The sequence below is a fragment of the Alosa sapidissima genome, chromosome 2 (assembly GCF_018492685.1).
Source record: "Alosa sapidissima isolate fAloSap1 chromosome 2, fAloSap1.pri, whole genome shotgun sequence".
NCBI lineage: Eukaryota > Metazoa > Chordata > Actinopteri > Clupeiformes > Clupeidae > Alosa > Alosa sapidissima.
Window position 1 is genome coordinate 34,492,699 of NC_055958.1, and position 27,500 is coordinate 34,520,198.

General features: G+C 42.3%; 3 protein-coding genes and 2 long non-coding RNA genes across 5 annotated transcripts in view; 2 read left to right on the forward strand and 3 right to left on the reverse strand.

Moving 5' to 3' along the window:
- LOC121693174 (zinc-binding protein A33-like) overlaps window positions 1-11,942 on the reverse strand; it is a 45,951-nt gene extending 34,009 nt beyond the window's left edge. The window contains exons 1-2 of the mRNA XM_042072449.1: window positions 11,264-11,942; window positions 4,389-4,484 (exon numbers count right to left, since the gene is read on the reverse strand). Of these exons, the coding sequence (XP_041928383.1) occupies window positions 4,389-4,484; window positions 11,264-11,659 (492 nt within the window). The 5' untranslated portion in view covers window positions 11,660-11,942. The remainder of the gene's footprint in view (window positions 1-4,388; window positions 4,485-11,263) is intronic.
- The window catches only part of LOC121693431, a 103,707-nt gene that overhangs the window by 54,408 nt on the left and 21,799 nt on the right, over window positions 1-27,500 (forward strand). The gene's annotated exons all lie outside the window — the stretch shown is intronic.
- On the forward strand, window positions 8,453-26,639 carry LOC121693448. Its single transcript, XR_006025505.1, has 3 exons — window positions 8,453-8,465; window positions 15,293-15,302; window positions 26,558-26,639. It is a non-coding gene; the product is annotated as an uncharacterized LOC121693448 (long non-coding RNA).
- The window catches only part of LOC121693097 (zinc-binding protein A33-like), a 30,369-nt gene continuing 28,785 nt past the window's right edge, over window positions 25,917-27,500 (reverse strand). The window contains exon 7 of the mRNA XM_042072286.1: window positions 25,917-26,416. The gene's annotated coding sequence lies outside the window, so the exon portion shown is untranslated. The remainder of the gene's footprint in view (window positions 26,417-27,500) is intronic.
- Window positions 26,169-27,500, reverse strand: part of LOC121693030 (zinc-binding protein A33-like) — a 10,731-nt gene continuing 9,399 nt past the window's right edge. Inside the window, exon 6 of the mRNA XM_042072174.1 lies at window positions 26,169-27,464. Coding sequence (XP_041928108.1) covers window positions 26,902-27,464 — 563 coding nt within the window. The 3' untranslated portion in view covers window positions 26,169-26,901. The remainder of the gene's footprint in view (window positions 27,465-27,500) is intronic.

The window sequence follows — 27,500 nt, forward strand, 5'->3', positions numbered from 1 at the left end:
GTGCTAGTGTGTGCTTGAGTGTGTGTGTGTGTGAGAGTATGCCTGTGTGTATGTATGTGTGTGTGTGTGTGTGCGTGTGTGTATTTGTTTGTGGTGTGCTAGTGTATGTGTGTGTGCTTGAGTGTGTGTGTGTGTATGTGAGAGTATGCCTGTGTGTGTGTGTGTGTGTGTGTGTGTGTGTGTGTGTGTGTGTGTGTGTGTGGTGTGCTAGTGTATGTGTGTGTGCTTGAGAGTGAGTGTGTGTGTGTGTGTATGTGTGTGTGTGTGTGAGAGAGAGAGAGAGAGAGAGTATGTCTGTGTGTGTGTGTGTGTGTGTGTGTGTGTGTGTGTGGTGCGTGCGCACGCGTGTGTATGTGGCTGTGTGTCTGTGGTGTGCTAGTGTGTTCTTGAGTGTGCGTGTGTGTATTTGTTTGTGGTGTGCTAGTGTATGTGTTGTGCTTGTGTGTGTGTGTGTGTCTGTGTGTGGAGTGTGTCTGTGTGTATGTGTGTGTGTGTGTGTGTGTTGTGGGGGGGGGGGGGGGGGGGTGTGTGTGTGTATGTGTGTTTGTGGTGTGCTAGTGTGTGCTTGAGTGTGTGTGTGTGAGAGTATGCCCTGTGGTTGTGTGTGTGTGTGTGTGTGTGTGTGTGTGTGTGTGTTTGTGTGTATGTGTCTGTGTCTGTGTCTGTGTGTATATGTATACAGTATGTGTGTACATGTGGCAAAATATGAGAGAGAGTGAGTATGTCTGAGTGTTTGTGTGTGTGTGTGTGTGTGTGTGTGTGTGTGTGTGTGTGTGTGTGTGTAGTGTGTGTATGATGTGTGTGATTACTGGAAGTTGGTTCTGCACTGTTTTGCTTGTTTGAGTTGGAAGAGGGATTTTATCAGCGAAGGACCCCAAGGACCCTCCTAAGATTGATTATGTGTGTTAAGAACAGCAGGCTACTCACTGTACTGAACAGTCTCCTGCATCTTCTCCCAGACTCTGAACTTCAGGTTGCCCAGGTGCTTTGCCACATTGATCAGAGCTCCTGAAACCCTCTCTGGATCCTGCAGTGTGCACTGGGCTCTGGAATAACATTCAGGAGTCAGTGTGCTGCTGTGGGTTTGGGTTCAGAACCACAGAGAAGAGAGAGACAGAGGCAGATCACTCACCTTTCCACTGTGCTCTTGTAGTTCTGGAAAATAAGAAAAGAGAAAGTAGGTTAAACATTATTGCTATAAATAAGGTCTAAGGTCTTTTGCTACATCTTGGTCAATTTTGAATGTTCCTTTAGCACTGTTTTTATTTTCGTTACAGACTGACCAATTGACAAGGAAAGGTTATTAGGTCTGTTCATTCCTCCATCAGACACCCCCCCCCCCCCCCCCCCCCCCCCCCCCACCACACACACACGTACACACATACACACAAACACGCACACAGTCACACAAACATGCGCACACAGTCACACAAACATGCACACACACACACACACACGCACACACACACACACATACATACACACACACACTCTCACTCTCACACACACACACACACACACACACCAGGGGCGGCGCCAGCAGTTGAAAACATTCGGGGCTTAGCCCATAGAGTCTAAACTGTTCTTTAAAATTCCCATTTTGCCTGCCCTTGCTGCTCACTTTTCATAAATGAATCCATCAACTCTAGCCTCATTTGCACCACATTAATGCCATATTATGGAGACTAATTTTGACAATTAAAGGATGTAGTTACATGTTGCTATCTTGACATTTCTGTCTATAGGTTACTGTATATAGGCAATAGCCTATAGCCACCAAGCAAAGTGGCATTTTAAATGGCAGGATGCATCATATGGTTCATGTTATGCTTAGCTTAAGGAGAAAAAATCATTGAAGACTCACTAATTTGATTCTACAAAGGCAAAGTATCTAAGTAGCCTAGACAGGCCAGCACTGTTTGGTCAGCTCCAAACTGTAGGCCAGTGAGTGCAGGGCAGGCTGATGACAAACCTGAACTTGTAGCCTAAATGACCATAACAGCATTACTCCACCACCTCCTTGTTTTTGTTGCTTTATGATTTCCTTATAACTTTCTTATACCAAATAGAAATGCAAACCATGACATGCCCAACCCTGGAACTGACTGACTGTATCTCTTTCTCGCGCACGGCGCATGCTCTAAGTAGCCTACATTCCAAATTATGTTTTATGGTCACGTTCAAGTTAGATCTGCTGCATGAAGGAGAGTGAGAGGACACCTGTGTCCTGCTTTTATGTTTGATAAATAGGTCCATCTCATCTCAAAGTTTCAATGCACGATCGGAATAATGGTTTCATATTTGTTAGTCAACTTTGTAAAATACATTCTACACTCAAAACATTCGGGGCTGAAGCCCCGGCAAAATCGGCACACACACACACACACACACACACACACACATAAACATAAACATGCAAACACACACAGACTCTCATACATACAAACACACACACACACACACACAATATAGTATGTCTTTATAGCACTGCACAGATGTTGATCAGATGTATTCGTTCCTTGATGATCACTTTATTGATTATGGCTACATGTAGCAGGATGCCAATGGCATGAACTAATGATGTGGTATCAAACACATTCTACCTTTAGTGAAGAAGGGTCAGTGTGCATATGATGAGGGGGTTTGGATGTGTGTCATGACTCTCACTTGTCCAACTCCAACCAAGCAAAGAACTATTATTGAATCTGCATCACCCACAACCCCACCTGCATTCATAACCAATCTGCATCACCCACAACCCCACCTGTATTCATAACCAATCTGCTGAAATGGTGGAGTGTTCAATAAACTAATCAACACACCCTGACAACACTGCTCCCCCTGCTGCTTCAATAAAAACTAACTCATACACATGACATCACCCAAACAGCATCCAAAATAACTGGCCTCCCTTCCCCCAACCTATCAGAGCTCAACAGTAAAGCCACCAATCACAGAGCACGGAGCACCCGCACATGAGCCCATTCCCCCCTCAACCCCTTCTCCACCAATCACAGAGCACCTGCACATGAGCCCAGTCCCCCCTCAACTCCTTCTCCACATGACTCCCATCAGGGGAAGATACAGCAGCCTGATATCTGTGGGCAGCCGTGGCCTACTGGTTAGCGCTTCGGACTTGTAACCGAAGGGTTACCGTTTCAAACCCTGACCAGTAGGCACAGCTGAAGTGCCCTTGAGCAATGCACCTAACCCCTCACTGCTCCCCGAGCACTGCTGTTGTTGCAGGCAGCTCACTGCGCCGGGATTAGTGTGTGCTTCACCTCACTGTGTGTTCACTGTGTGCAGTGTGTTCACTAATTCAGTGTTATTCAACCACTGTGCCGGGGCACACTAGTGTGCCGTGAGAGATCATCAGGTGTGCCGCAGAAAATTATCCAAATGTCACTCACTGGTCACTCACAAAGCAACTGTTGCATCAAAGAATGTATAACCACATGCTCTCATTGATTGTATGATTGCACAATTTGTGGTATGCAGGCATTGTACAACGGGGGCCCCATATCCAGTATTCACAGAATTATCACATATACAGTTCATAACAACAATTCAATTAGATATAGTCACCTACAAATGAAACAGAGGGCGCTTGTTTTATTGAGCAGGTCTTGCATAGAAGCCATAATAAGGCCATATCTGTGAATTATTTGAAATTTTAGGCTATATATATATACTTATATACACCAGACTCACTCAGGTACTACAGTAGAACTACAGCAGCCTGATATCACCAGACTCACTCAGGAGCTACAGTAGAACTACAGCAGCCTGATATCACCAGACTCACTCAGGGGCTTGAAAACGGCTACGCTACAGTAGAATTAGTGCACCTTCTGCCATAGCATCCTTAAATGTGCTCATGGGATTAAATGTTACAACATGGCCTTGTGGTAACACATTAGGGTGTTAGGTTGAATGTGTCCCTGTTATGTGCTGTGAGAATCTGTCTCTCACTCGTTCTTTCTTGTTCTCTCGCTCTTTCTTTCGTTGTCTCTCTCTCTCATTGGTTCCTCCTTAGAGCACTCCATCCTGGCTGTGTCTGAAAGAGATGAGATCTCCCTGCTCATCTTCTCAATCTTCTCCTTCATCATCTGACTCTTCTGCTCCTCTTCCTCCCTCAGTGCAGCTATCCTGGCTGCCTCTTCATCTCATAGAAACTGGTGAAGCTTCTCAAACTCCTCCTTGATCTGCTTTTCTGTGTTCTGGGTTTGAGTCTGAATAAGATTGTATGACAAAATCATTTATTCAATTTGACTACAGGTATGAGAAGACGTTTCAGTAACGTTGAAATGTTCCTTAACTTTAAATGATTTACTGATAACATAATTAGACAATTATGCTTCTTTATTACATGATGCTGCATGTCTAACCTTAACATGAGCTGCTGTTTGGTCACAGATGAGTTTGACTTCTTCAAAGGTCTTCAGTTTCTTCTGTAAGGGCTGCAGTTTGATCTTGAGCTCTTCCTGAAAACAATGATCAACACTACTTTAGACTTGCCTACACCACACTACACTCTGCACTATAAACCAAGTTGCTTAATTTGTAAGGAGTCTAGGGTGAGGGTGGTGTGTGTGTGTGTGTGTGTTGGGGGGGGGGGGGATCTATGCAAATACTGCATATTGCATAGAAGAGAGACATAGAGGCAACATGGAGGCTACTACAAAGTGTACTAAAAAAAAAACGTTGGGTCACAATTAAACCATCATCATCACTTTGTTGTTGGTAATGACTATGACTATAAGAGACATTGGGAGTGGAAGTGGTGATTTGGAGTGATTTGAGGGCTTCCTTAAGTTTGCTGCTGTATTCTCAGTGAGAGTCAGAGTGGGAGTGTTGAGCACAGAGGAACCAGCCCACTGGGGAAAAGCTATGGAGGTATTATATATAACTGGAGAGAGTGACTAAGTCCCGCCCCCATTCATTTCAATGGACCATGCTAGGCTAGCTACTTCAGCCAAAAAAGTTTGAAATTGACCGCAGCCATCTTTACAAAAATGGCATTTCATGGGTGTTTGTTTCCGGCACCAGCTAGAATTAGCCTATTAGATTCCACGTTACAGACGGAGACAACGTAAGGTACAACAGTATGTCGTTGATGAAGATTGGACATTCCCTCAGAGGAAAAGAAGTTATTCGGGAACGCGCTTCACCATCGTTATAAGCGCAAATGTATTAAATTGGTTGGGATAACATTTTGGGAATGGTGGTAGAAGTTTGCCCTGTCTCTGAAGTCCTAGGTTATTTAATGTGATGTTCATATGTGATAATAAACAATGCGAATCAATATTGAGTCACTTTAGGCTACACCAATAATGAACCCTAAATGCTATATTTGGACAGGTTGTATATTACGCAATAGGCTAGCCAACGAAAATTACTAAAATTAAGTAGACATATGGGATGTAAGAAACTTGTGGATAGCTGAAATATTTGCTGCACCCAGTGTGCATTTGCAGCTTGTTAAACCCAGTTAAACCTAGGCTACATTTGCAGGCAGACAAAATGAAGCCAACGCAAGTTGGACTTACCGATAAGTGCACATCCCTCGGGTATTGTGGTTCGAGCAGGCAAAGAGTCTGCAACTGTTGTTGGATATTTGGCTTTTGCCTCGACTGCCAGCCTGGTCATTTAAATCAAATGCATAGCCTAATCATATCAATTTCGCAAGAAAGCAAACTAAATAAGTCATTGACATTTGTTTCGTTTTAAAACACTTGGGGAGACATAGGTTACATCAAGATGTTGCTTTATTCCCGGGACACTGAAAGACCGGGGTACACGAAACTTGGTGGGCATGTAACCCCACATGGATAGCATGGAACCATCGTTTTTCGTTTTGATCTGTAGCCCCCCCGCTGGACTGGACCCCCCGAAAGGAGGGTAGGGCAGACACAGTTTTCTGTGAATATCTCGAAAACCGTAGGGTTTAGGAGGACCTTTTTTTTTTTGTATGTTGATCTCAAGGGGCCATGTCAACACATTCCATAACCTCTCATTTCATGTATAGCGCCTCCTAGTTAAACACAAAAAAGTAAAAATGAGGTGTTGTAATTGAAGGCATCTGTGACCTAACATAGTCAAAACTGCACGAAATTGGAAGTGTAAGATCGTTATGACACCCTCTGTATGCACGCCAAGTTTTGTGGAATTCCGTTCATGGGGGGCCACACAATAAATTAATTTATGTTACTATACACCAACTGGCCTGTAGGTGGCCGGAGACAGTTTTCTGTGAATATCTCGAGAACCGTAGGGCCTAGGAGGTCCACCTTTTTTATGTATGTTGGTCTTAAGGGGGCATGTCAACCCATCCCATTACCACTTATTTCATGTATAGCGCCACCTAGTTAAAAATTAAAAAGCAAAAAATGAGGTGTTTTCATCACAATATCTCTGGCTGACAAGGTCAAAACTGCACGAAATTAAAAGCGTAGGATCATTATGACACCCTCCGAATGCATGCCAAGTTTTGTGTACTTTCGTTCATGGGGGGCCTTACAATAAAATAATTTATGTGTACATTTAGTGATGTACACCAACAAGGATTCCCGGGACACTGAAAGACCGGGGTACACAAAACTTGGTGGGCATGTACCCCCACATGGATAGCATGGAACCGTCATTTTTCGTTTTGATCTGTAGCCCCCCTGCTGGACTGGACCCCCCGAAAGGAGGGTAGGGCAGACACAGTTCTCTGTGAATATCTTGAGAACTGTAGGGCCTAGGATGACCAATTTTTTCCGTATGTTTGCCTCCAGGGGTCATGTTAACCCATTCCATGTGCACACATGTGCATAAACAGATACACACGCACACACATACATTTACAGTAATCATACGTATGACACATACTCACACAGTAGACATATGTACGCATGCATGCACATGCACAAACACACATACGCAGGCAAACACACAAGCACGCACATACACACACACACACACCCACACACATAAACATAAACTTGTACACGCACACATGCACACAATTCAAGAATTTTTCCCGTCATCTACTTCCTGAATTTTTGGTCATTGATACCCGGGACACCGAACCACCGGGGTACATGAAATTTGGTGGGTATGTAGCCCCACTAGACTTTTACGGAAAAATTTAATTTCGTCCCCGGGGACCACCACCCCCCTAAATACCTACCTGAACCGTGGCACTGAGGATGAAGAATCTTTTATGGTATGTTGGTCTCAAGGGCCCATATCAACCTGGCTCATAATCACTCATTTGTGATTTGCACCCCCACCCCCCCGGTAAAGAAATGAAAATGCAATATTATTCTGCTTTAATCGCCCCTATCTTCAGTTAAGATGTTCAGAACTGCACCAAATGTTATGTGTGTGATTGACCTGGCATTCTCTGGGGGTATGCCAAGTTTCGTAGAATTTCATCCATGGGGGGGTCTAAAAAAATTAGGTTATGTGTACATTTAGTGACTGTACACTCATTGGCCTGTAAATGGTGGTGCACACATATACACATGCACACACACAGGCACCCACATACTATCGGTATTAGAACGGCCGATACATAATTACAAATTCAGTAGGATTAAAAGAAAGCCAAAATAAATATTCATCATCATCATCATGGCTGCATTTTCAGTATTGGCGATAAGTAGTCGTTTGTCCACTAGATGGCGCATCGTTGCAGTGAGACGTAATTTTGTTGGAAGTTAAAAGTGGGTTGGAAAAACAAAGGACGCTGCCTACAAGGACTGTAATTTACCGCAGCGAACATCTAATAAGGATAGGACGATGTTCACATGAAGTGTAATTCCCATTTCGTCTTGAAGCCGAAATAAATCTGAGGATGTTTATCGGACATGCTTGGTTTTTACTGCAGGTACGTTAATCTTGTAATATCAATAAGGACCTAGGTAATGTTACCGTTAGCGTTGGTTGAGTGATGGAGGCCCATTTGATTGATTGCATTTGTAGAAAACTATAAATGCGGTTATACCAAGCAAATTGATAGCAGCACTGTTTTTATCTTTCGACTGTCATTTATTGCACGTGCTACAAAGTCATTCTGTGCAATGGAAGATTTACCAACGTTACACCGGTCTGATACAGTTTTGCCTATACATGCGTGAGACTGAGACGCCTGTTTATTTTGTTTTAAGTGCGTGCAGGGTGTGAGAGGGGAATCGATGTGCTTTGATTCCAGCTTGGTAGTTGTAGTCTGTGAAATTAAAAAGCACGTGTGTGTGAAGTATCCAAACAATGACACCTTCGTTTCATTATGGCTGCTTTAGCAACACACCTTAAGCTACTGTGTAGTGGGTCCCATTTAGAAGTGGCTACTTCATTCGCGCTTTCCTTGACTCATGGAGCTGCGTGAATGTTATTACAACTTTTCGCCACGATATGGCAGTTAAGTCCGCTTGATACTGTAAGGTGTAAGCCATTGGTTTCCAAAGGAGATTTTATTTGTGTCGCCAGCATAGCCTATTGACAATTTATGTTGTAAATAGGCCTACCTTATAATCCTACCTGTAGCTATAGGGAAGCTAACAGCTTTCTATTAGGATCTAGTTTGTTAGTTACCGTTTTGTCATAACTCCCTGATGCATTTTTGCATTTAGAATAGCCAGAGCGTGTATATCTCAATCGGAAAATTAAACAATATCGGGTGCCTATGGACTAGGCTGGGTGAACCCAGCCTGATCTGCCCGCTATTTATTTTTTGATTTCTTAAAAGATTGAGCTTGGTCTGATGAAAGCCAGACTAGCCATGGACCTCAGTTACACAATGCAAGGGAACATGAATCAGCCTATATTTGCACGAACAATAATGGACAAAAGCTCTTCAAATTTGGCCCGTTAAAATGTGTATGAACAGTCTAGCGACGCATTTCATCAAGGCCCATTTGGACATGTCAGTTATTTGCACCACTGGTTAGATGTAAAACAGCATTTCGTTTCAGACTACTGTTACTTAATTTGTGCATTAACAATAACGTTTCAGACTACTGTTACTTAATTTGTGCATTGACAATAAAGTATTACATGAACTAAAGATGACTAAAATCTTATGTAGAAGAAGAAACATTCACAAAAAATCCATCCATCCAAAAATGACCTTTGTTTTTGATAGCTGTGGCATGGAACTGCATGGAACTGACAGAGATGTTTTTGTTTATAAATACATAAAAAAAAAATAAATAAATAAATAAATAAATAAATAAATAAATAAATAACATTATGCTGATACCTTTTGCTTTTCCCAAATACAATGTAGCCTACAGGTGTAAGTGACCTTTCATCAGTCCAGTTGCAATGGATGAACTGTGATGAACTGCCCTACTTGTGATTGTTTTAGAGATTTTAAAGGTTTTATAACAATGCTACATCTTCTTTGGCTATTCTACAATCTATTCACCTTTTCAGCACCAGTAGGCTACTTTCTGTGCAGCCGCATACACACTTAGGCATGCCAAACAAGCATACACAAAAGTTTCAAGAGTGGGGGATGGAGTAAAATATGGAGACAAATTGAAGTGTGATTTATTTTCGCGGAACGGATGTACAGGACTGACCGGCGGTCATGTTTTGTACCGCTATGCGGTACATCTAGTTTTCATAGAGTACAGTAGGCCTGCACAATGGGCTATGTGCTTGTTAAGGGACCTGTCACAAAGAGGATGCTTTGCCATCGTGTGTGTGAGTGCACGAGAGGGAGAGGAAGAGGTGCATGCGTGATGGCAAGTGTTACGGTTGAATAGTTTAACAAAACAGTTTTAAAATAGTTGTTAGGCTATTTAAGCATGCAATTTGTGTCCATGTGTAGGCTATAAGGCTAAGCTACACTTTTGAGAGCCTAAAAGGCACGTTAATAGCCAGCTCATGACGCGATTTTGTTCAGGTCGGATTAAATTACGGTTGGCCCTGGGTGCATGTAGTCTTTTCTGACAGTCCGTTTCAAAAAGCAGCTATTAGACTTTTTGACGTTCGCTATCGCATAATTTATGACTTGTCTGTAGGCTACTATGTCCGCCGAGGTGTCCCGTTACAATTAACGAACGAGGCGGAGGCAGAGAACTCCCGACGCGCAGCACCCGAGTTTGTGGGCTAACTAGTAAACAGCATCAGTATCAATCGGGAATTCGCTAAATGAAGGAAGTGGGTGCTTTACGTATTGATCTGGATCAAAGAGACAATAGCTTACAACGTGGTGTTTTTGTAACTTCGCTGTAGATGATTGTGATTCACTGCAACTTCAGCAATGTAGGCTACCTTCCTTACCTTCGAAAAATAGCTCCGTAGGCTACAGCCCAGTCTGCCTCAGTGAGAATCCTAAACTTTGTCTGTGTTCAGTCTTCAATCCTGATTGGCTGCATTCGTGCTAACTAACAAATCAGACGGTGTAGTGGGCGGGACAATGCTCTTGACCACAGAGTAGCAAATGCAGGGAGTGAGAGACGCTTTACAGACAAAATAGTGCGTTTCATTTTTTATCAATTTCAATATCGGCTTATCGGTGGAAAAAATGACCGATATCGATTATTATAAAAATGCTAAATATTGGCCCTAATAATCGGCCAGGCCGATAATTGGTCGATCCCTAGAACAGGTAGGCCTGTGCGTTTTAAAATAGTTTTCATGCACAACGCAATGAGTAGGCTAATAATTGGATATAGGTCATTGCATCTGCTAAAATGTATGGTCATAGTCAGTTACCTTGTAAACCCACACATAAGGCAAATAATAGCCTAATATGACAACATTTACATTTTTCTTTTATTAACGACAAAGTCCGGAATAATACAGACTAAACCATGTAGGCATTAAGTCAAATATCAGTAGCTTAATCCAAGTAGTTAGTTGTTTTATTTGTCGTCTTCCAGAAATCCAAACCAACATGGACGTGTGAGGACGCTCGTGCCCAACACTAAACTCGTGCATGAGCTGTCATCTACCAATCAGCATGTGCAAACTGGTGCCGGAAGTTGCAACCATGTAACGCCATGTTTTCAAAAATGTCAGCGGCCAAATGCCATGCTAACTGGCTGACGCTAACCCTGTGGGGAAAAGCCCACAACGCCCAACACACAAACGAGCAGACGCCGCCATCTACTGTTATATTAAAGGAACTGCAGTACCTCCTGCCATGAATCATCCACACTGGATAGGCTCACTGTATTACTTTATGTCCAGGGTAAATATCAAGATTTGTTGTTGTTCATCTAGAGTACTAGAACAGTATCATTTATCAGAGTAAGATCCTTACCTTACGGTCAAGTGCTGCTTCATCTATTGGGCTGAAGTTGTGATTTGTATGTTTCTTTGAGTCTCGACACACCACACACACAGGCTGTTTATCCTCCAGACAGAAGAGCTTGAGTTTCTCACTGTGCAGACTGCAGAGCACCTCAGACCCTGCTGAAGCTCTTTGACTTCTCTCCTGTAAGTAGGTCTCACACAGGTTCCTTAACGCCATGTTAGTAGGATACATTGCTTTTGAGCACTTTCTCCTGCAGTAGGGACATTCTCTGGATCCCTTTTCCTCCCAGAACTGCTGCAGACAGGTTTTACACACACTGTGAGTGCAGGTCAAAAAGACGGGATCCTTGTAGATGTCACAGCACACAGCACATGTGAGATCCTCTTCCAGTTTAGAAGCCATTTTGTCTCCACACTAAAGTCTCTCTCCTCTGAAAGCAATTTCACCAGCTTCACTTTCACTTTCAGCAGCAGCCTGAGAGTTTGAGTCCGTCTGTCAAAAGAATTGCACTCACCTCAAGATAGTTCAGGCTTACAAGTTTAACTTTAACCCAAATTGTTTTCCTCATTAGTCAAAACACTATTTCAAAATGTTTCTAACATACGTATCCCACATGAATCCATCTAGCAAAGAACAGAGAACAAACCAGTCACTCAACTTTACTTCCTGCTCTGGTGCCTATCACTCAGAGGGAGGGACTATTGTAAACAAGGATTCTGATTGGCCAGCCTTATTCTTGGCAGACCAGTTCCCCTACAACACCTATCTCAGACTCCATTGGACTTCAGGTCAAAGTCCCAGTTGTGATCGTGAACTGTACCTGCAGAGACACAGAGACTGACCCCAGATCAGTGGATTAGGCTCTCTCTACATGGAAGTTCAGTTTAAAAGTAGGCAGGCAAGACTTTCCATGTGTGATTTGTGCAAATAACTAGCGAACATGATGAAACTAATAACCTGGGACACATGCACACACAACAATGTATTATTAATGTCAAAAATAATCTTACTCACTGGTAAGATATGAAGTCAAGATATAGGACATTATCCTACTTAAAGGAGAATTCCGGTGTGATATTGACCTAAAGTGTATTGAAACATGAAACCGAGTGTGAACGTATGTCTCATAGCCCATCTCGGCTTGTCCCCTGCACTCCAAAATCTGGCACTAGTTAGCCGATGCTACCAACAGCTTTTTCAATAGTGGTGCTTCGGCATCGGGCTAGCCATGCAAATAAATCACTGTTTTACACCCATAATTAGGTCAATATCACACCGGAATTCTCCTATAATTGTCATTCAATGCAGACATGCACTAGACACATACCATAATGCTCTTTTCATGAGATTTGTTTGTTTTTAAATCACACACACTCAAGGTTTGAGTGAATTATTGATCTGTTCTAGCCTAGAAATCTAGACGCACCCCTAGCTCCCCCCCCCCCACACACACACACACTACCCCCTTACACTATATGCACCCCCCTACACACACACACGCACACTACCCCCTTACACTATATGCACCCCCCTACACACACACACGCACACTATCCCCTTACACTATATGCACCCCCCCCCCACACTACCCTACCCCCTTACACTATATGCACCCCCCCCCCCCCACACACACACACACTACCCCCTTACACTATATGCACCCCCCCCACACACACTACCCCCTTACACTATATGGCAGAGGAATCGATGCTCTCTCCCACCGTCCAGCCTTCATGAGTCTCGCCACAGCCCCCCTCTCCCCAGCCTCTCCATAACAGCAGAACAGGGGAGAGATGTGCTTAGGAACACAAAAGCAGGAAAGGCTACGGGCCCTGGTGGTATCAGCTCCAGGCTGCTCAGGGACTGTGCAGATCAACTCTGCGGGATCTTATTACACACGTATTCAACGTTAGCATCAGGCTGGAGAAGGTCCCAACCCCGTAGAAGACCTCCTGTGTGGTTCCTGTCCCCAAGACGGCACACGATAAGGAGCCCAACCAGTTCAGGCCGGTAGCCCTGACATCCCATCTGATGAAGAGCATGGAGAGGATCATTCCCATCTGATGAAGAGGATGGAGAGGATCATTCCCATCTGATGAAGAGCATGGAGAGGATGATGAAGAGCATGGAGAGGATCCTTCTAAACCACCTTCGATGCCTGGTGAGCAGTGAGATGGACCCACTCCAGTGCGCATAGCGACCAGGTGTTGGCGTGGAGGACGTGATCATCTTCCTGCTCCACGGTCCCTCTCTCACCTGGAGAACACTGGGGGCTCTGTGAGTTGTGTTGTTTACTTCTCCAGTGCTTTCAACACAATTCAGCAGCACTGAGATGGAAAGAGGTGGGTGGACTGGGACCTGGCTGTATGGAACACCACCGACTACCTCACTAACAGACCGCAGTATGTGAGACTATGTGACTGTGAGTCCGGTGTGGTAATCTGCAGCACAGGGGTCCCACAAGGTACAGTACTCTCCCCCTTTCTCTTCATCTCATACAAATCGAACTTCAGATTCCACACTGTCAAAAGTAAATCTTTGGTTCAGTGTAAAGAAATTGAATTAATCAATCACAAAGGCTATTCGACATTGACTCAACGTTTAAAAAACAATCAGTTTAAACTTATTTTTAAACTCTATGCAAACTTATTTCTTAAGTTGGGACAAACTATATTTTTAATTGGACCAATTTAAAAATACTAATTGTCTTCATTCATTCAATGTAAATAATCCATTCTTATCAACCTGAAATACTTACTCCATGCAAACCAATTTTAGAAGTTTGAAGGTTACTGTATAGCAAACAAATGATTTGAAATGGCCTCAATTAAAATAAAAAAGAATTAATCATTACCAGAGTTGTCTCCAGCTACTTAGAAGACTGAGGTCTTTCAGTGTGTGCAGGCCACTGGTTAGAACTTTTTACGACTCAGTTGTAGCTTCTGCACTTTTTTTACGCCGTGGTCTGTTGGGGAAGTGAGAGCTCTGAGAGGGACAGAAAGATGCTAAACAAGCTGGTGAGGGGCGCTGGCTCTGTTATTGGCTGCTCTCTGGACTCCATTGAGGTGGTGGGTAAGCGTTGGATGTTGGATCATCCATCACGGCCAATTCTACTCTGTAGAATTTCTACTCTGTAGAATTGGCCTGTACCTGTACGGGGCAGTGCTATTAATATGGGAATATGAAATTAATTGCTGCATATTAATATGGGAATATGAAAATCCAGCACTGCATCAACCACATTTATTGGCACCCCTGGTAAAGATATAGCCTGGAAAATCCAGACCCTGATAACCTAGAAAGATTAAGGGCCTGTCCACACGGAGACGCTTTTTAGGTTAAAGCGTCCAAACGAATCCTGTAAACGCACGGCCCGAAACCGCACTTTTCTGTAACCTGGTCCCAGAGTGGAAAAATCTTCTGCCGTGAATAGCAAATGCAGTCAATTTTCTGCGGCCACACAAATGAATTGTCACTCTTTTGCTTCATGCAGTTTATTTTTAGTTCATCTCCATGAACCTCCACAATCTGCCCAACGTATGGTCTGCCATCATACTCCACAATGACAAATTTTCCATGTGTGTATCTATCTTCTTCCTCAAAGGAGTCATTTGATTTAGTCTCCAAAGCATTTCCAAAATCCACCTTCTTTGATATGTGGCAAGAACACACTTCAGGATATGAACAGAAACAACTTAAGTCTCTGTGCAGGATCACTCCTGGTGATGATGACAAGACTTGGTGTGTACCTAGAATCCCTGTAACTGGTTTGACAGATGGAGGTAGCAGTTTGTCGTAGCCCTCAATATCTGACTCTTCAATCCATTTGAATTTCACATTCATCTCTGTTTGGGAGGATAGAAACTCATAGAAATCTCTTGGAGATTGCAAATCACTGCCTCTCAGAACATACTTGTCCGCTGTTCTTTTGACTGCTCCCCCAACACCGTCTGGGGCTCCCTTGCCATGTGACCTTTCTGAGAAATTCCAAGTTACATGTTTAAAGCCCATTGTGAAGGGAACTTGGCTTAACAGAAAGCAGTTGGTTTTGTTTCTGTATTGTGTTACGGGACCATCACTGATGACATGCAGTGTGTCAATTTCTTGATTATGTTCCAGCATCACATCTTCCAGAACAGGCACAATGTGTGCCCAAACAGCTCTCTCGTCATGCCTCAGTGATGGTGAAATAGTTGCGTAGCTCTTGGTTCCCTTTGAAGTGTAAGCAACTGCAGTATGTAGTGTTACTTGTTTTCGGCTTCCCGCAAAGTGATATGATTGTATCTCCGAATTCAGCTTGCAACCATAGTTTTCCCGAAAAGTCTATGTGCAAGACGATTTCATTTTGTGCCACATTTTCCTTAATTTCTCTAATTTTTTCTCCCTGATGCAACCAGTTAAATTGATGGCTACCGATGGATTCAAGCTCAAGTCTGAATTGCTCTACCAGGTTTTCGACAGTGCCAGACTTTGACTTCTTCACCCAGTTCTTAAAGACCCTATCACCAACAGTCACGTCCTCTTTCGCCCAGCATTCCCATCTGGCAGAGTCAAGGGGGTTGTACTCTGCCATCTGAACTTCTTCAAAACAGCATTCAGTGCATGTTCTGTACATACACTCTTTCTTATCAACATTACATGTAATGCTTTTGAGCAGAGAGGATAGGCTTTGCGTTTGAATTAAGCCCCTATGTGCCATGCTGTCAATTAGTAGGCGCATGTTTTCATGTTGAAAACAGGCGCAGGTATTGCGGTCGGTTGTTCTGGCCTCTGTTATATAAAATGGCCTATATCTAGTAAATTGTCTGTAAGACATTCCGTATTTGCATCCGGGATCTTTGAGGTAGTCACTGTGGAGGTCTCGCAGTGATTTTGTCAGAACTCTCCGCTGCTTCTTGTTCACCCTGCCCACAGTGTCTTTTCCCCACAAGCAGTCTGCTGTTGGTGTCTCTTGACAAGAACAACTCTACTTCTTTTCTCTTTTCGACTGCATTTTGTTTCAGTTGTGGCTTGCTGCGTTTCTCCCTGACATTTTGATTTACTTTATTTTCACAAAGAGGGTTTAGTTTTTTTTCTCATTCTACTGTTTTTCTTTTGTTCCATCCTGAATTTTATTTGTAAAAGTTTGTTCTCCCTCTCTAGTCTGGTAAGCTTTCCTTTGATTTGTTTTGTATGTTCTTTTAATTTGGCTTCAGTGGTCTGTGTTGGTAGTATTGGAGGCGTTGTTGGTGGCAACACTGGAAGCTCAGGGGGAGGTTGGGCCACAGGTCCTGCAGGAGGTTCCACTGGCTCCAGTACACTGTCAGGAGACGGTGGTGTTGTGTTTAGAATGCCAAGTAATGCCTTTTCCTTTGCCCTGCATCTTTTTTTGGCTTCCTTCCAAATCTTCCTCAATTCAGTTTGCCTCATCTTTCCTAGTGCTTTAATGTTGAATGTATCCAATTCTCCGAGAGCCTTCTTTTCATGCTATCTGTTTGAAATGATAGAATATAGCTGAATGAATCAACAGAGAAATGAATGTAATGTATACTCAATTATGAACTCATGACCTACTGTGTTTTCTTTACAAATGTAACCACTTACTTGTCAATTTCTTATAAAAACACAATATAGATTATTATTCTGCTTATTATGTAACTATTGTTGAACCTGAACCTCACACAGGTCTATTCTGATACTGAATAATAAGCAGTCACTCAGCAAGATGTATGTGGCAACATTTCAGTTTGATTTACTTTCTCCGTCGGTCTCTTAGGATGGCCTGCTTTCTCTGTGGATCCTTTTTAATTCGCTCCCTATACTGTCTGGTCCTCTCTTTTGCACTCATCTCTCCCTCAGTTCTTTCTGTTCTAAAAAAGGTTTAGTAGCATTATAAGTAGTAGCACTGTATTTATGTACTTTATATTTGTTTGTAGTTGTTACATTATACATTATAGTTGTTTTAGTAACACTTCAGAACATTTTATGTAGTCTCCAAAAAACGGCAATAATCATTAAAATGTAAGGCATTATTGAATTTAAAATCATCAAAACTGGTCAAAAAAGAATGAAAAGTATGTTAAAAAACTTTATTTATTTGTTTTAATAGCTTCTTAAGGAGGTCTTGTCCTATTGTGTGACATCTATGTCCTATGGTGTGACCGACCAAAGTGTCACACCAAAGGACATTTCCTGTCACACCAAAGGACATTGGAGCTTTTGTGGCAGTTAATAACTATGCTAATACTAGCTGAACTATCATTAGCAATTGGCATGATACATTTGCATAATATTACATAAAGCTGTTAAAAATACAAATTCAAATAAAAAAATGAAATTTAGGGGTGTCGCACCAAAGGACAAAAAAACTTAACAACTTCAGTGGTCTGAAAATATAGTTAAATATTTGAACAATTCTGAGAGAAATACTTACCATGTGCACTGGTCATGGGCTTCATAAGGGTCTTCAGTCACATGACCTTGAATGGGGTCTTTCAACTAAATGTAGTTGTCCATGATATTGCCCTACTTAATATCAGGTTATTGCATAACACCAAAGGACATTTTTTTCTGTGACAAACTTTATGAAATTCCTACACTTTTAGAAATGTATGTATAGGAAAAGTGATGGTCACTTAGTAAAATAGACACTTGCACAATTATGCCAGGAGTGTTCATTAAGATTTTTAAACATTATTTTCTTTATTTATAAAAGTTAATATTTATGAAATAATTGTGTCTACTGTCACACCATAGGACGATTTTGAGATTTGGCTCAAAATTGTAAACAAATAAAAAATAACTAAAGTATTATAACAACAAATTCATGTAAAACAAGAAAATGTTTAACCATTTACAGTATTCTAAATGATGAAAATGTGAAATAAATTATTTTTTATCTTCTGTGACGGTGAAAAAGCCATGTCACGTCAAGTACCCATTAGCCAAATAAAGGACGGGACTGCACCCTTTACAAACCGTAAAATAAAGTTTATTAGTTTTACAGTTGACTACAGTTGACAGTTCACCATCAGTCCACACAAACAATTCTGGTTTCCACTTGCACTAGCCATTTCATCGTAGCCTATTCTGTCTGTTTGTAAAGCGCAAGTTTTGGTCAATTTCTGTAAAGAAACAGTGCCACCTATAGGCCTGGGGTATGAAGTAACGTGTTGAGATGGATCCATTTGGACGCAAATATTCTTGATACGGTTCCAGGGAAGACGGAGGAGAAAAAGATCGGTTTGGTACGTGTGGACTAGGCCTAAGGGTCTGGCCAAGAACAATGGCCCAACTCGAGGGGCGGCAACAAGCATGCATTTAAAAATCTCACTGCACGCAATTGGATAACACTAGGCCATGTTTACTCTGAATGATTTCGGACTTCGACGCAATCGGATAACACTACGACCAATCCCCCCTCTCCCCCCTCCACCCTCAGCTACATAACATCCTGGACTTTGGACCCACAATGGCTGCCTTGCACTACTCCACTTGCACTATTCCACTTGTACACTTGCACACTTTGCAACTTGTTGTTGTTGTCCTGTTGTCCTGAAAACACTTCTGAACACACTTCTGCTGCTCTTACATAACTTGCACCACTATGCCACTTGCATACTTAGGTCAAACAGAACTACCTCAGCCATTTATTGGCCTGACTTTTTGCACTATTATATTGACTGTCTACTGTATTCACAATTGCACAATTTCAACCCAAATTTTGCTTCTCTTATTTCTTTATTGTATGTGCCTTCTTATTTACTTTTTATATTGTTTACTTGAATGTTATGTTTGTCTGTGGCAGACATGTGGACTCGAGTCACATGACTTGGACTCGAGTCAGACTCGAGTCATGATTTTAATGACTTCAGACTTGACTTGATAAAATTCGGCATGACTTGCGACTCGACTTGGACTTGAATACTATTCACTCGAGACTTGACTCGGACTTTGCCTCTTTGACTTGTGACGACTTGACATGTCTCGAGTCAAAAACTAAATTTCCTGATCATGGACCAGTCACTAGTGATGTAGTACTCGAGTCCGGTCTCGGACTCGAGTCCGGTCTCGAGACCAATTTCTGCTTTCTCGGTCTCGTCTCGGACTCGTTCCTTCAAAGACTCGGTCTTGACTCGGTCTCGGACCACAGTGGGAGGAGAAGGACTCGTAATTTCAGACCGAGTCCTCGAGACCAACGCATTTTTTATGTTCATCTAAAAAAACAGACAACACATAACAACAGTAATAATAAAATGCAATGTTGACCGGCATTATTTGAAAATGACAATGCAATGCAATGCAAAATGACAATGCAATGCAAAGATACTGCCGTCAGAGCCGTTTATTTATCTCTATGGCTCTGCTGCCGGTGAGTGTCTGTAGGACAGCATAGTCCATATTAAGACGTTAAGACTGCTCCTCTAAACAATTCCCAATCTAGCTTAGTCTGTAGGCCTAACTGTTGATTATTAACTGGGGTGATATTAAATTATGAATATTAAAACTGACATTTTTTTATGGTCTTGGTCTCGACTCGGTCTCGACTCCTAAAGGACTCGGTCTCGACTCGGACTTGCTTCCTCAAAGACTCGGTCTTGACTCGGACTCGACTGTATTTGAAAACCAACAGACTCGGTCTCGACCCTTCAAAGACTCGGTCTTGACTCGGACTCAGCATAGGCGGTCTCGTCCCCATCACTACCAGTCACCCCAGAGATGCTTTCCCTTCGCGACTAAAAAAATAAATAAATAGCGGAGACAAGCGGCCAGTCCAGAGCACAGTTCAGTGCTGCCGCTACCCCCACATGCGTTAGGCACTGTGTGTAGGGCACCAAGAGACAGAGAAACGACCAACATTTAGCCAATAACTAGTAGCTTTACTGCAAACTGATTTGCACTCTTGTTAGAGAATGTTTACAATGTCAAAATGCACCAACAGCATGTTACATTAAGATGATACTTTTCGAGTCCTCTCCATTAAGATCCAACTTGAACTTATGCTAGCCTACTGCATTTAATTGAGAACACCATCTAAGCACGCACGAGAGGGAGAGAAAACGAGTGGCAGGTTCCAGCTGGCTTGTCATTGTTGATGGTGATTGATATTTTCTTTTAAATATAAGAAACGTATAAAAGGAAATCATGAAGGCAACAAATACGAGATTAGGGGAAATTGCGGATTTATCCGGTTCTCACTACTGTTATAAACTATGAGATCCAGGTCACTATGACATAGGCTGCACTCACTGTGATTTGGAAAGTGGACAAGAATATGAAGAGTTGTCTTTGCCTTTGTGTAATGGAAATGGTGAGTCTTGAAGTAGGCCTATTCAATAATTTGTTTACATGAAGCACATTGATATGCCGATTGAAACGCATTCCACTCAGCTAGCTAGGTGGCTACTGGCTACCAGGCTCATAATTCACATTTAATTGCAAACAGAAAATGTCAAGCAAGCATCATGTCATACATGCATCTATTTCCAAAGGAATGAAAGCTGTTTGTGCCAACTTAATATCATGCTTATTATTGCATTGTTAATATTGTGCTATACATGTGGCACATGTGGCACAAACAATGTTTGAGTTTGTGGACTAGCCATTGGAATGGAGCTGGTAAAAAAAGATCATTATGAGAATGTGTGGACAGTGGCACACAATGGGCTTAAAGTGACAGTGCACCATTTACAAATGAGATAAACAGCATCAAATGTGTAGTATTTCTTAAGAAATGAATACTTTAAAACAAAATTACTGTGTAATTATTATCATTTAAATAATATAAAAGTGTTGACCTTGGCTTCCCTTATGAGTCGCCACTGGCAGACAGCCTAATAAATTGTTTGCAGGCAAATCTGTGGCCTAGCGCAGTGAAATGCCATCAGTCAAATTATTACTCATACTTACAGTGTGCTACGCAATTTGGAAAAACAATATATATATTTGTCATGTAGCTATCCGTTTTGTACAGATTACTCAGGTATGCACATGTGTATATTGTATGCGCATGCATATATCGTAAAAGATTTCAAGACAGAAACATTGAACATATTTTAATCTGTATTTATAAAAAAAAATCTGTGGATTAGATGGAAGTGTTAAAATTATGATCGATAGTCTAATAATGCCATTATTAAGTGAAGAGTACCTGATGACTTGTTCAGGACTTGAAAAAGATTGGGACTTGGACTTGGACTCGACTTGGCTTTGATGAGACTTGGACTTGGACTCGACTTGCCCTTCTCTGTATTTACTTGGGACTTGACTTGGACTTGAGTGCTAAGACTTGGGACTTACTTGTGACTTGCCAAACAGTGACTTGGTCCCACCTCTGGTCTGTGGACCTAATTGGTAAAATATGTCTTGTCTCCACCGTGGAATAGTGGGAAACGTAATTTCGATCTCTTTGTATGTCTTGACATGTGAAGAAATTGACAATAAAGCAGACTTTGACTTTGTACTGTCCTCCAACATTGCAGCGCTGTCTTCATCAGTTTAGCTGGTTCCCCGGAATGTTGGGGTAAAAGTAACGTGCATTATTGCTCTTTGCCAGAGTGTCTCGCAGAGACAATTCCATTGTGCCATGATGGGGCATGATCAACATGGACACAACATGGGGCCTGATCAACCTGGACACAACATGGGGCCTGATCAACCTATCATGGACACAACATGGGGCATGATCAACCTGGACACAACATGGGGGCTGATCAACCTATAGGTGTCGTCATGAGTGTGCCGTCACTTGCCCCACACATCAGCGCCGACACAAAGACCCACACCAGTGTGGTTTATTAAACCTGCATATACTATAAAAACATATTTCTTGAAAAGTTTCCCTCATGGTCTAATGGCTTAAACGTATCTTTACACCTACTTCTTTATTTTTGAAATTGGCCTCCATCTTGCCCCGCCCCCTCTCCATGCCCTGTTCCTGCTGCTGCAGCTGATTGGCTCTTGTTCTCCCTCAAGTGGACCCACTCAGCGGTGGCAAAGTGCTGTGTGGAGTTGTACTGAAAACAATGGAATCTGATGCAGTCGGACATGGAAAGTCCAGTGCAGCACACTCACATCACAACAGCGCTCATGTGTGGAGGCCTTTACAGCCTCTCAGCACACTCACATGAACACTCATGTCTGGAGGCCTTTACAGCCTCTCCAGTGCAGCACACTCACATCACAACAGCGCTCATGTGTGGAGGCCTTTACAGCGTCTCCAGTGCAGCACACTCACATCAGCTCTCATGTGTGGAGGCCTTTACAGCCTCTCCAGTGCAGCACACTCACATCACAACAGCGCTCATATGTGGAGGCCTTTACAGCCTCTCAGCACACTCACATCACATCAGCACTCATGTGTGGAGGCCTTTACAGCCTCTCAGCACACTCACATGAGCACTCATGTGTGGAGGCCTTTACAGCCTCTCCAGTGCAGCACACTCACATCACAACAGCGCTCATGTGTGGAGGCCTTTACAGCGTCTCCAGTGCAGCACACTCACATCACATCAGCACTCATGTGTGGAGGCCTTTACAGCCTCTCCAGTGCAGCACACTCACATCAGCACTCATGTGTGGAGGCCTTTACAGCCTCTCCAGTGCAGCACACTCACATCACATCAGCGCTCATGTGTGGAGGCCTTTACAGCCTCTCCAGTGCAGCACACTCACATCAGCACTCATGTGTGGAGGCCTTTACAGCCTCTCCAGTGCAGCACACTCACATCAGCACTCATGTGTGGAGGCCTTTACAGCCTCTCCAGTGCAGCACACTCACATCACATCAGCACTCATATGTGGAGGCCTTTACAGCCTCTCCAGTGCAGCACACTCACATCAGCACTCATGTGTGGAGGCCTTTACAGCCTCTCCAGTGCACCGTTTGTCACTTTCTTTTACAAAGCAGGTGAAATTGATTCCCAACTGGACAGATTAATATCCCTGAAGTTTAATTGACTTGGTGTTATAATGTGATGATTAAGTCAAGTGTTCCCTTTATTGTTTGAGCAGTGTAGGCTACATAGTGCACAAAATGCCTCCAGTCCCCCTTTCAATGAAAGCAAATGCAGCTTACGTCTTTCTAGCACAACATCATGCCCAGAATGTGTAATGCCCAGAATGTGTAATGCCCAGAATGTATAATGCCCAGAATGTATAATGCCCAGAATTTATAATGCCCAGAATGTGTAATGCCCAGAATGTATAATGCCCAGAATGTGTAATGCCCAGAATGTATAATGCCCAGAATGTATAATGCCCAGAATGTGTAATGCCCAGAATGTGTAATGCATCCAAAGTACATCACTTGGAGGTTTTCTTTCCTATTTTTTCGTACAGCACTGACTGAGGAACCAACAAAAACATTATTTTCTTCACTTGACAGTAGATGAGATGACATTGGCATATTATAATATATAACAAAGGCACCCATGCATAATTTGTCTTAACCTTTGCAAACTAACCACATTGTAAGTAAGGAAACAATGAATATAAATACATAAATTGAAAACAATAAACAAGTTTGACGAAGCCCTTTCTCACAATAATAGTTCATGGCAGACACTTATAAACTGACCGAATAATATGTCAACAACTCCATTTTGCCAGTCTTTCTTGAAGGAGGATTAGTCATTTAACCATGAAACGCCTACACTAAACATTGTCTCAAAAGGGTTTTAAAATGCCCCAAATTGCTTTAAAAAAATCACCCTGACGGGTAATGACAAAAACATATTGACTCATAAATCTAGATGACGCGTCAGGCATAACTATGTGCACCATCAACATATACGTCATGTACAATGCACAACTAAAGATCAAAGTACAGTAGGATTAGTTTTTTTTTTTTACATTTTCCCAGAATTGTTGTGAGAATTGCTTTAAAAAATCTTAAACTGTTTACCATGTTGTTAGTCGCTTTGGCTAAAAATGCATCAGCCAAATGTAATGTAATGTAGTCAAAACTGTACAATCTATCTCTTACCTCTATAATTACATATCCTATTTAGGATTAAACCCTAATTCAGTTTCTGTCTCCTGAGTCTTTCTGGTGGAGTAAGTAGACATAAAGAACACTGTACCTGATCACCGTGATCCACACGTCTGAGTGTTCTGAATCCTGTAACAATGTGACAGACAATTGTGGAGGCGAGCAATAAAGCAACTGCGACCTCTCTCAGATTTGTACTCTCACATCTGACTTCATCAAGTGAATTCTTATGTTGTAGAAGTCAAGGTTTATATAAACAAAGGTACTTCCTCCACCCACTTCTCTTTTCACTTTGTCATGGTCAGAGCCTAAAAAGGTCATTCAAAAACGTAAAGGGTCATTCAAAACCATTCTTTGACGTTTGAGATCCAGCCCTGGACTATACTCCCCTGACAAGCTGAAAGTCTATCTGCAGCAGGGTGACCCCTAAAGTCTTCAATTTCCAGTTATTTTGATAGTGAGTGTCCATCTAGTGAACTATATCACTGAGTGTCCATCTAATGAACTACATCACTGAGTTTCCATCTAGTCTAGTGAACTACATCACTGAGTGTCCATCTAGCGAACTACATCACTGAGTGTCCATCTAATGAACTCCATCTAGTGAACTACATCACTGAGTGTCCATCTAGTGAACTACATAACTGAGTGTCCATCTAATGAACTACATCACTGAGTGTCCATCTAAAGAACTACATCACTGAGTGTCCATCTAAAGAACTACATCACTGAGTGTCCATCTAGCGAACTACATCACTGAGTGTCCATCTAATAAACTACATAACTGAGTGTCCATCTAATGAACTACATCACTGAGTGTCCATCTAAAGAACTACATCACTGAGTGTCCATCTAAAGAACTACATCACTGAGTGTCCATCTAGCGAACTACATCACTGAGTGTCCATCTAATGAACTACATCACTGAGTGTCCATCTAATGAACTATATCACTGATTGTCCATCTAACTACATCACTGAGTGTCCATATAAAGAACTACATCACTGAGTGTCCATCTAATGAACTGCATCCCTGATCACATCACAGATCCTATACGGCACACACTCTTTTGAACACACATTACTACACTTGATTCATCAATTCAATTCCATTATTATTCTGCTACAACTGTGCTGTGGATGTGAAGACTCACTCAGCACATTTCCTCTGATTACTGGGTGTGAAGACTCACTCAGTACATTCTCTCTGATCACTGGGTGTGAAGACTCACTCAGTACATTTCCTCTGATCACTGGGTTGTGAAGACTCACTCAGTACATTTCCTCTGATCACTGTGTGTGAAGACTCACTCAGTACATTCTCTCTGATCACTGGGTGTGAAGACTCACTCAGTACATTTCCTCTGATCACTGGGTGTGAAGATTCTCAACAAAATTTGTTGCAAGAACATCATTTGTTTTGTGTTCTGAGTGGAAACACTGTGGAAGATGCCACCAGAAACATTCCCTCACCCTCTCAATCCTTTTGAAATATCATCTATGGCGTTTATACATTTGCAAACTCTGTATGACACTCTGTATGACAGAGCTTGTAAATGTCTCACAGAGATAAATGTATCACAAGTATGAACACATGACTTATGGGACTCCTACAAATACTGATTTGGTTTTAATCACTGATGAATTCCTTATGAAGACATATTAAAGTAATGAAGACAAGTAGTCAATCTGACATTGTATCAGTGTATATTATGAATAAAAACATCATTATTGTATTATGTTGATATGTCCATAAATTATCTCTTTGTGTAATGGTGATGATCTGGGTCCTGGTATCAGTAATGTTGTTTAATGTCACTGTGGAAAACTCAGTTCTTTTTGGTTATTCATCCCTCACATCAAGTTTGTCTTCAGTAGTCCAAACCTTACTGCTCTAAATTACAGCTTTCATCTGGTTATAAAGACAGACACTTACAACGACAATACATACATGACATTTGATTTGATTCATGTAATAATCAGTCTTGACTAGTGCAGGAGTTTGTGTTTACTGCAGTGCTCTCAGTCTCTATAGTGCTGTTTAATCTCCAGCATTTCTGACCTCAGATCAGACAGCAGCAGGACCAGCTGCACCTGTGCTGTGTTGCTGCTCTGCTACTGGAAACCTCACAGGTGAGGAGCATGTAGTTACACAATAACCACCACTAGATGGCAGTATTCATACTGAGACTTTCACAAGCCCCTATAGGAAAGTGACACCCCTAAACAATTCATACAAATATTATATACAGGTGTGCACAGAATAGGCCTAATACACCAATCATAGTTTAATGCATATAGCCAAATAGTCAGCACTGTCACAGTTTGTAGTTTGTGTTCCAACAATGGCCATCAGATGGCCCTCTAAATGAGCTAAATTCTAAAAAGGAGAGACCCTCACAAATGTCCACATGATTTATTGAACTGATTTTTTTTATTTTTTTTATGTGTTTGTATAGAGACATGGGCAATGTAGAAATACCAGGATAGTGTAATAAATGGCATCTTATTTTAGAGGATACTCAACATAGAACATCAGACAATTCTGAACTAAATTAAAGTAGCCAGAAAACGATGCCTCACAGGTCAGATATCAGATTGACTGCAGTTACTGTGTGAGTGACTCATGACTGAACCCCACATGCCTCCATCCATCTCTGCATGTGGGCTCTTGTTCAGACAGAGACAGTTTCTGCTCTAACTGGGCTGCTCACTGACACAGAGGCCTTCACTGCTACAATACTCAGAGGAGACACCCTACCACCATTAAAGTATGGAAACACTCTCTCAGTGAAAGTGTGTGTGAGAGTGTGTAGGTGTGTGTTATTATCAGGGTCAGAGAATGACAGCTCTCCTCTGTCCCAGTCCAGCTGCACTCTGATCCTCTGGAGTTTCTGCTGCACTGTGAGGAGAGTGGAGGGCTGTGGTGTAGCACCTGCTATGTATTCATCATCTTTATAACACACACGCCACTCTCCACTCACATCACCATAGTCTCCCTTTCTCTGGGCCGACTCTGCCATCACACCCACAATCCACCTTGTGTTCTCTCCAACCTCCACATCCCAGCAGTGAGTCCCTGAGTTAAAGCCCTCAGAGCCCAGGACACTGGCATACATATCAAATCTCTCTGGGTTATCAGGAAGCTGCTGTCTCTCATCACCAAGTCTCACGCTGGTCAGATCCTCAGACAGGATGAGTATTGGGTGTGCAGTGTTGGGATCCAGAGTCACAGGAGCTGCAGAGAGAAAGAACACACACATGAGCTGAACAC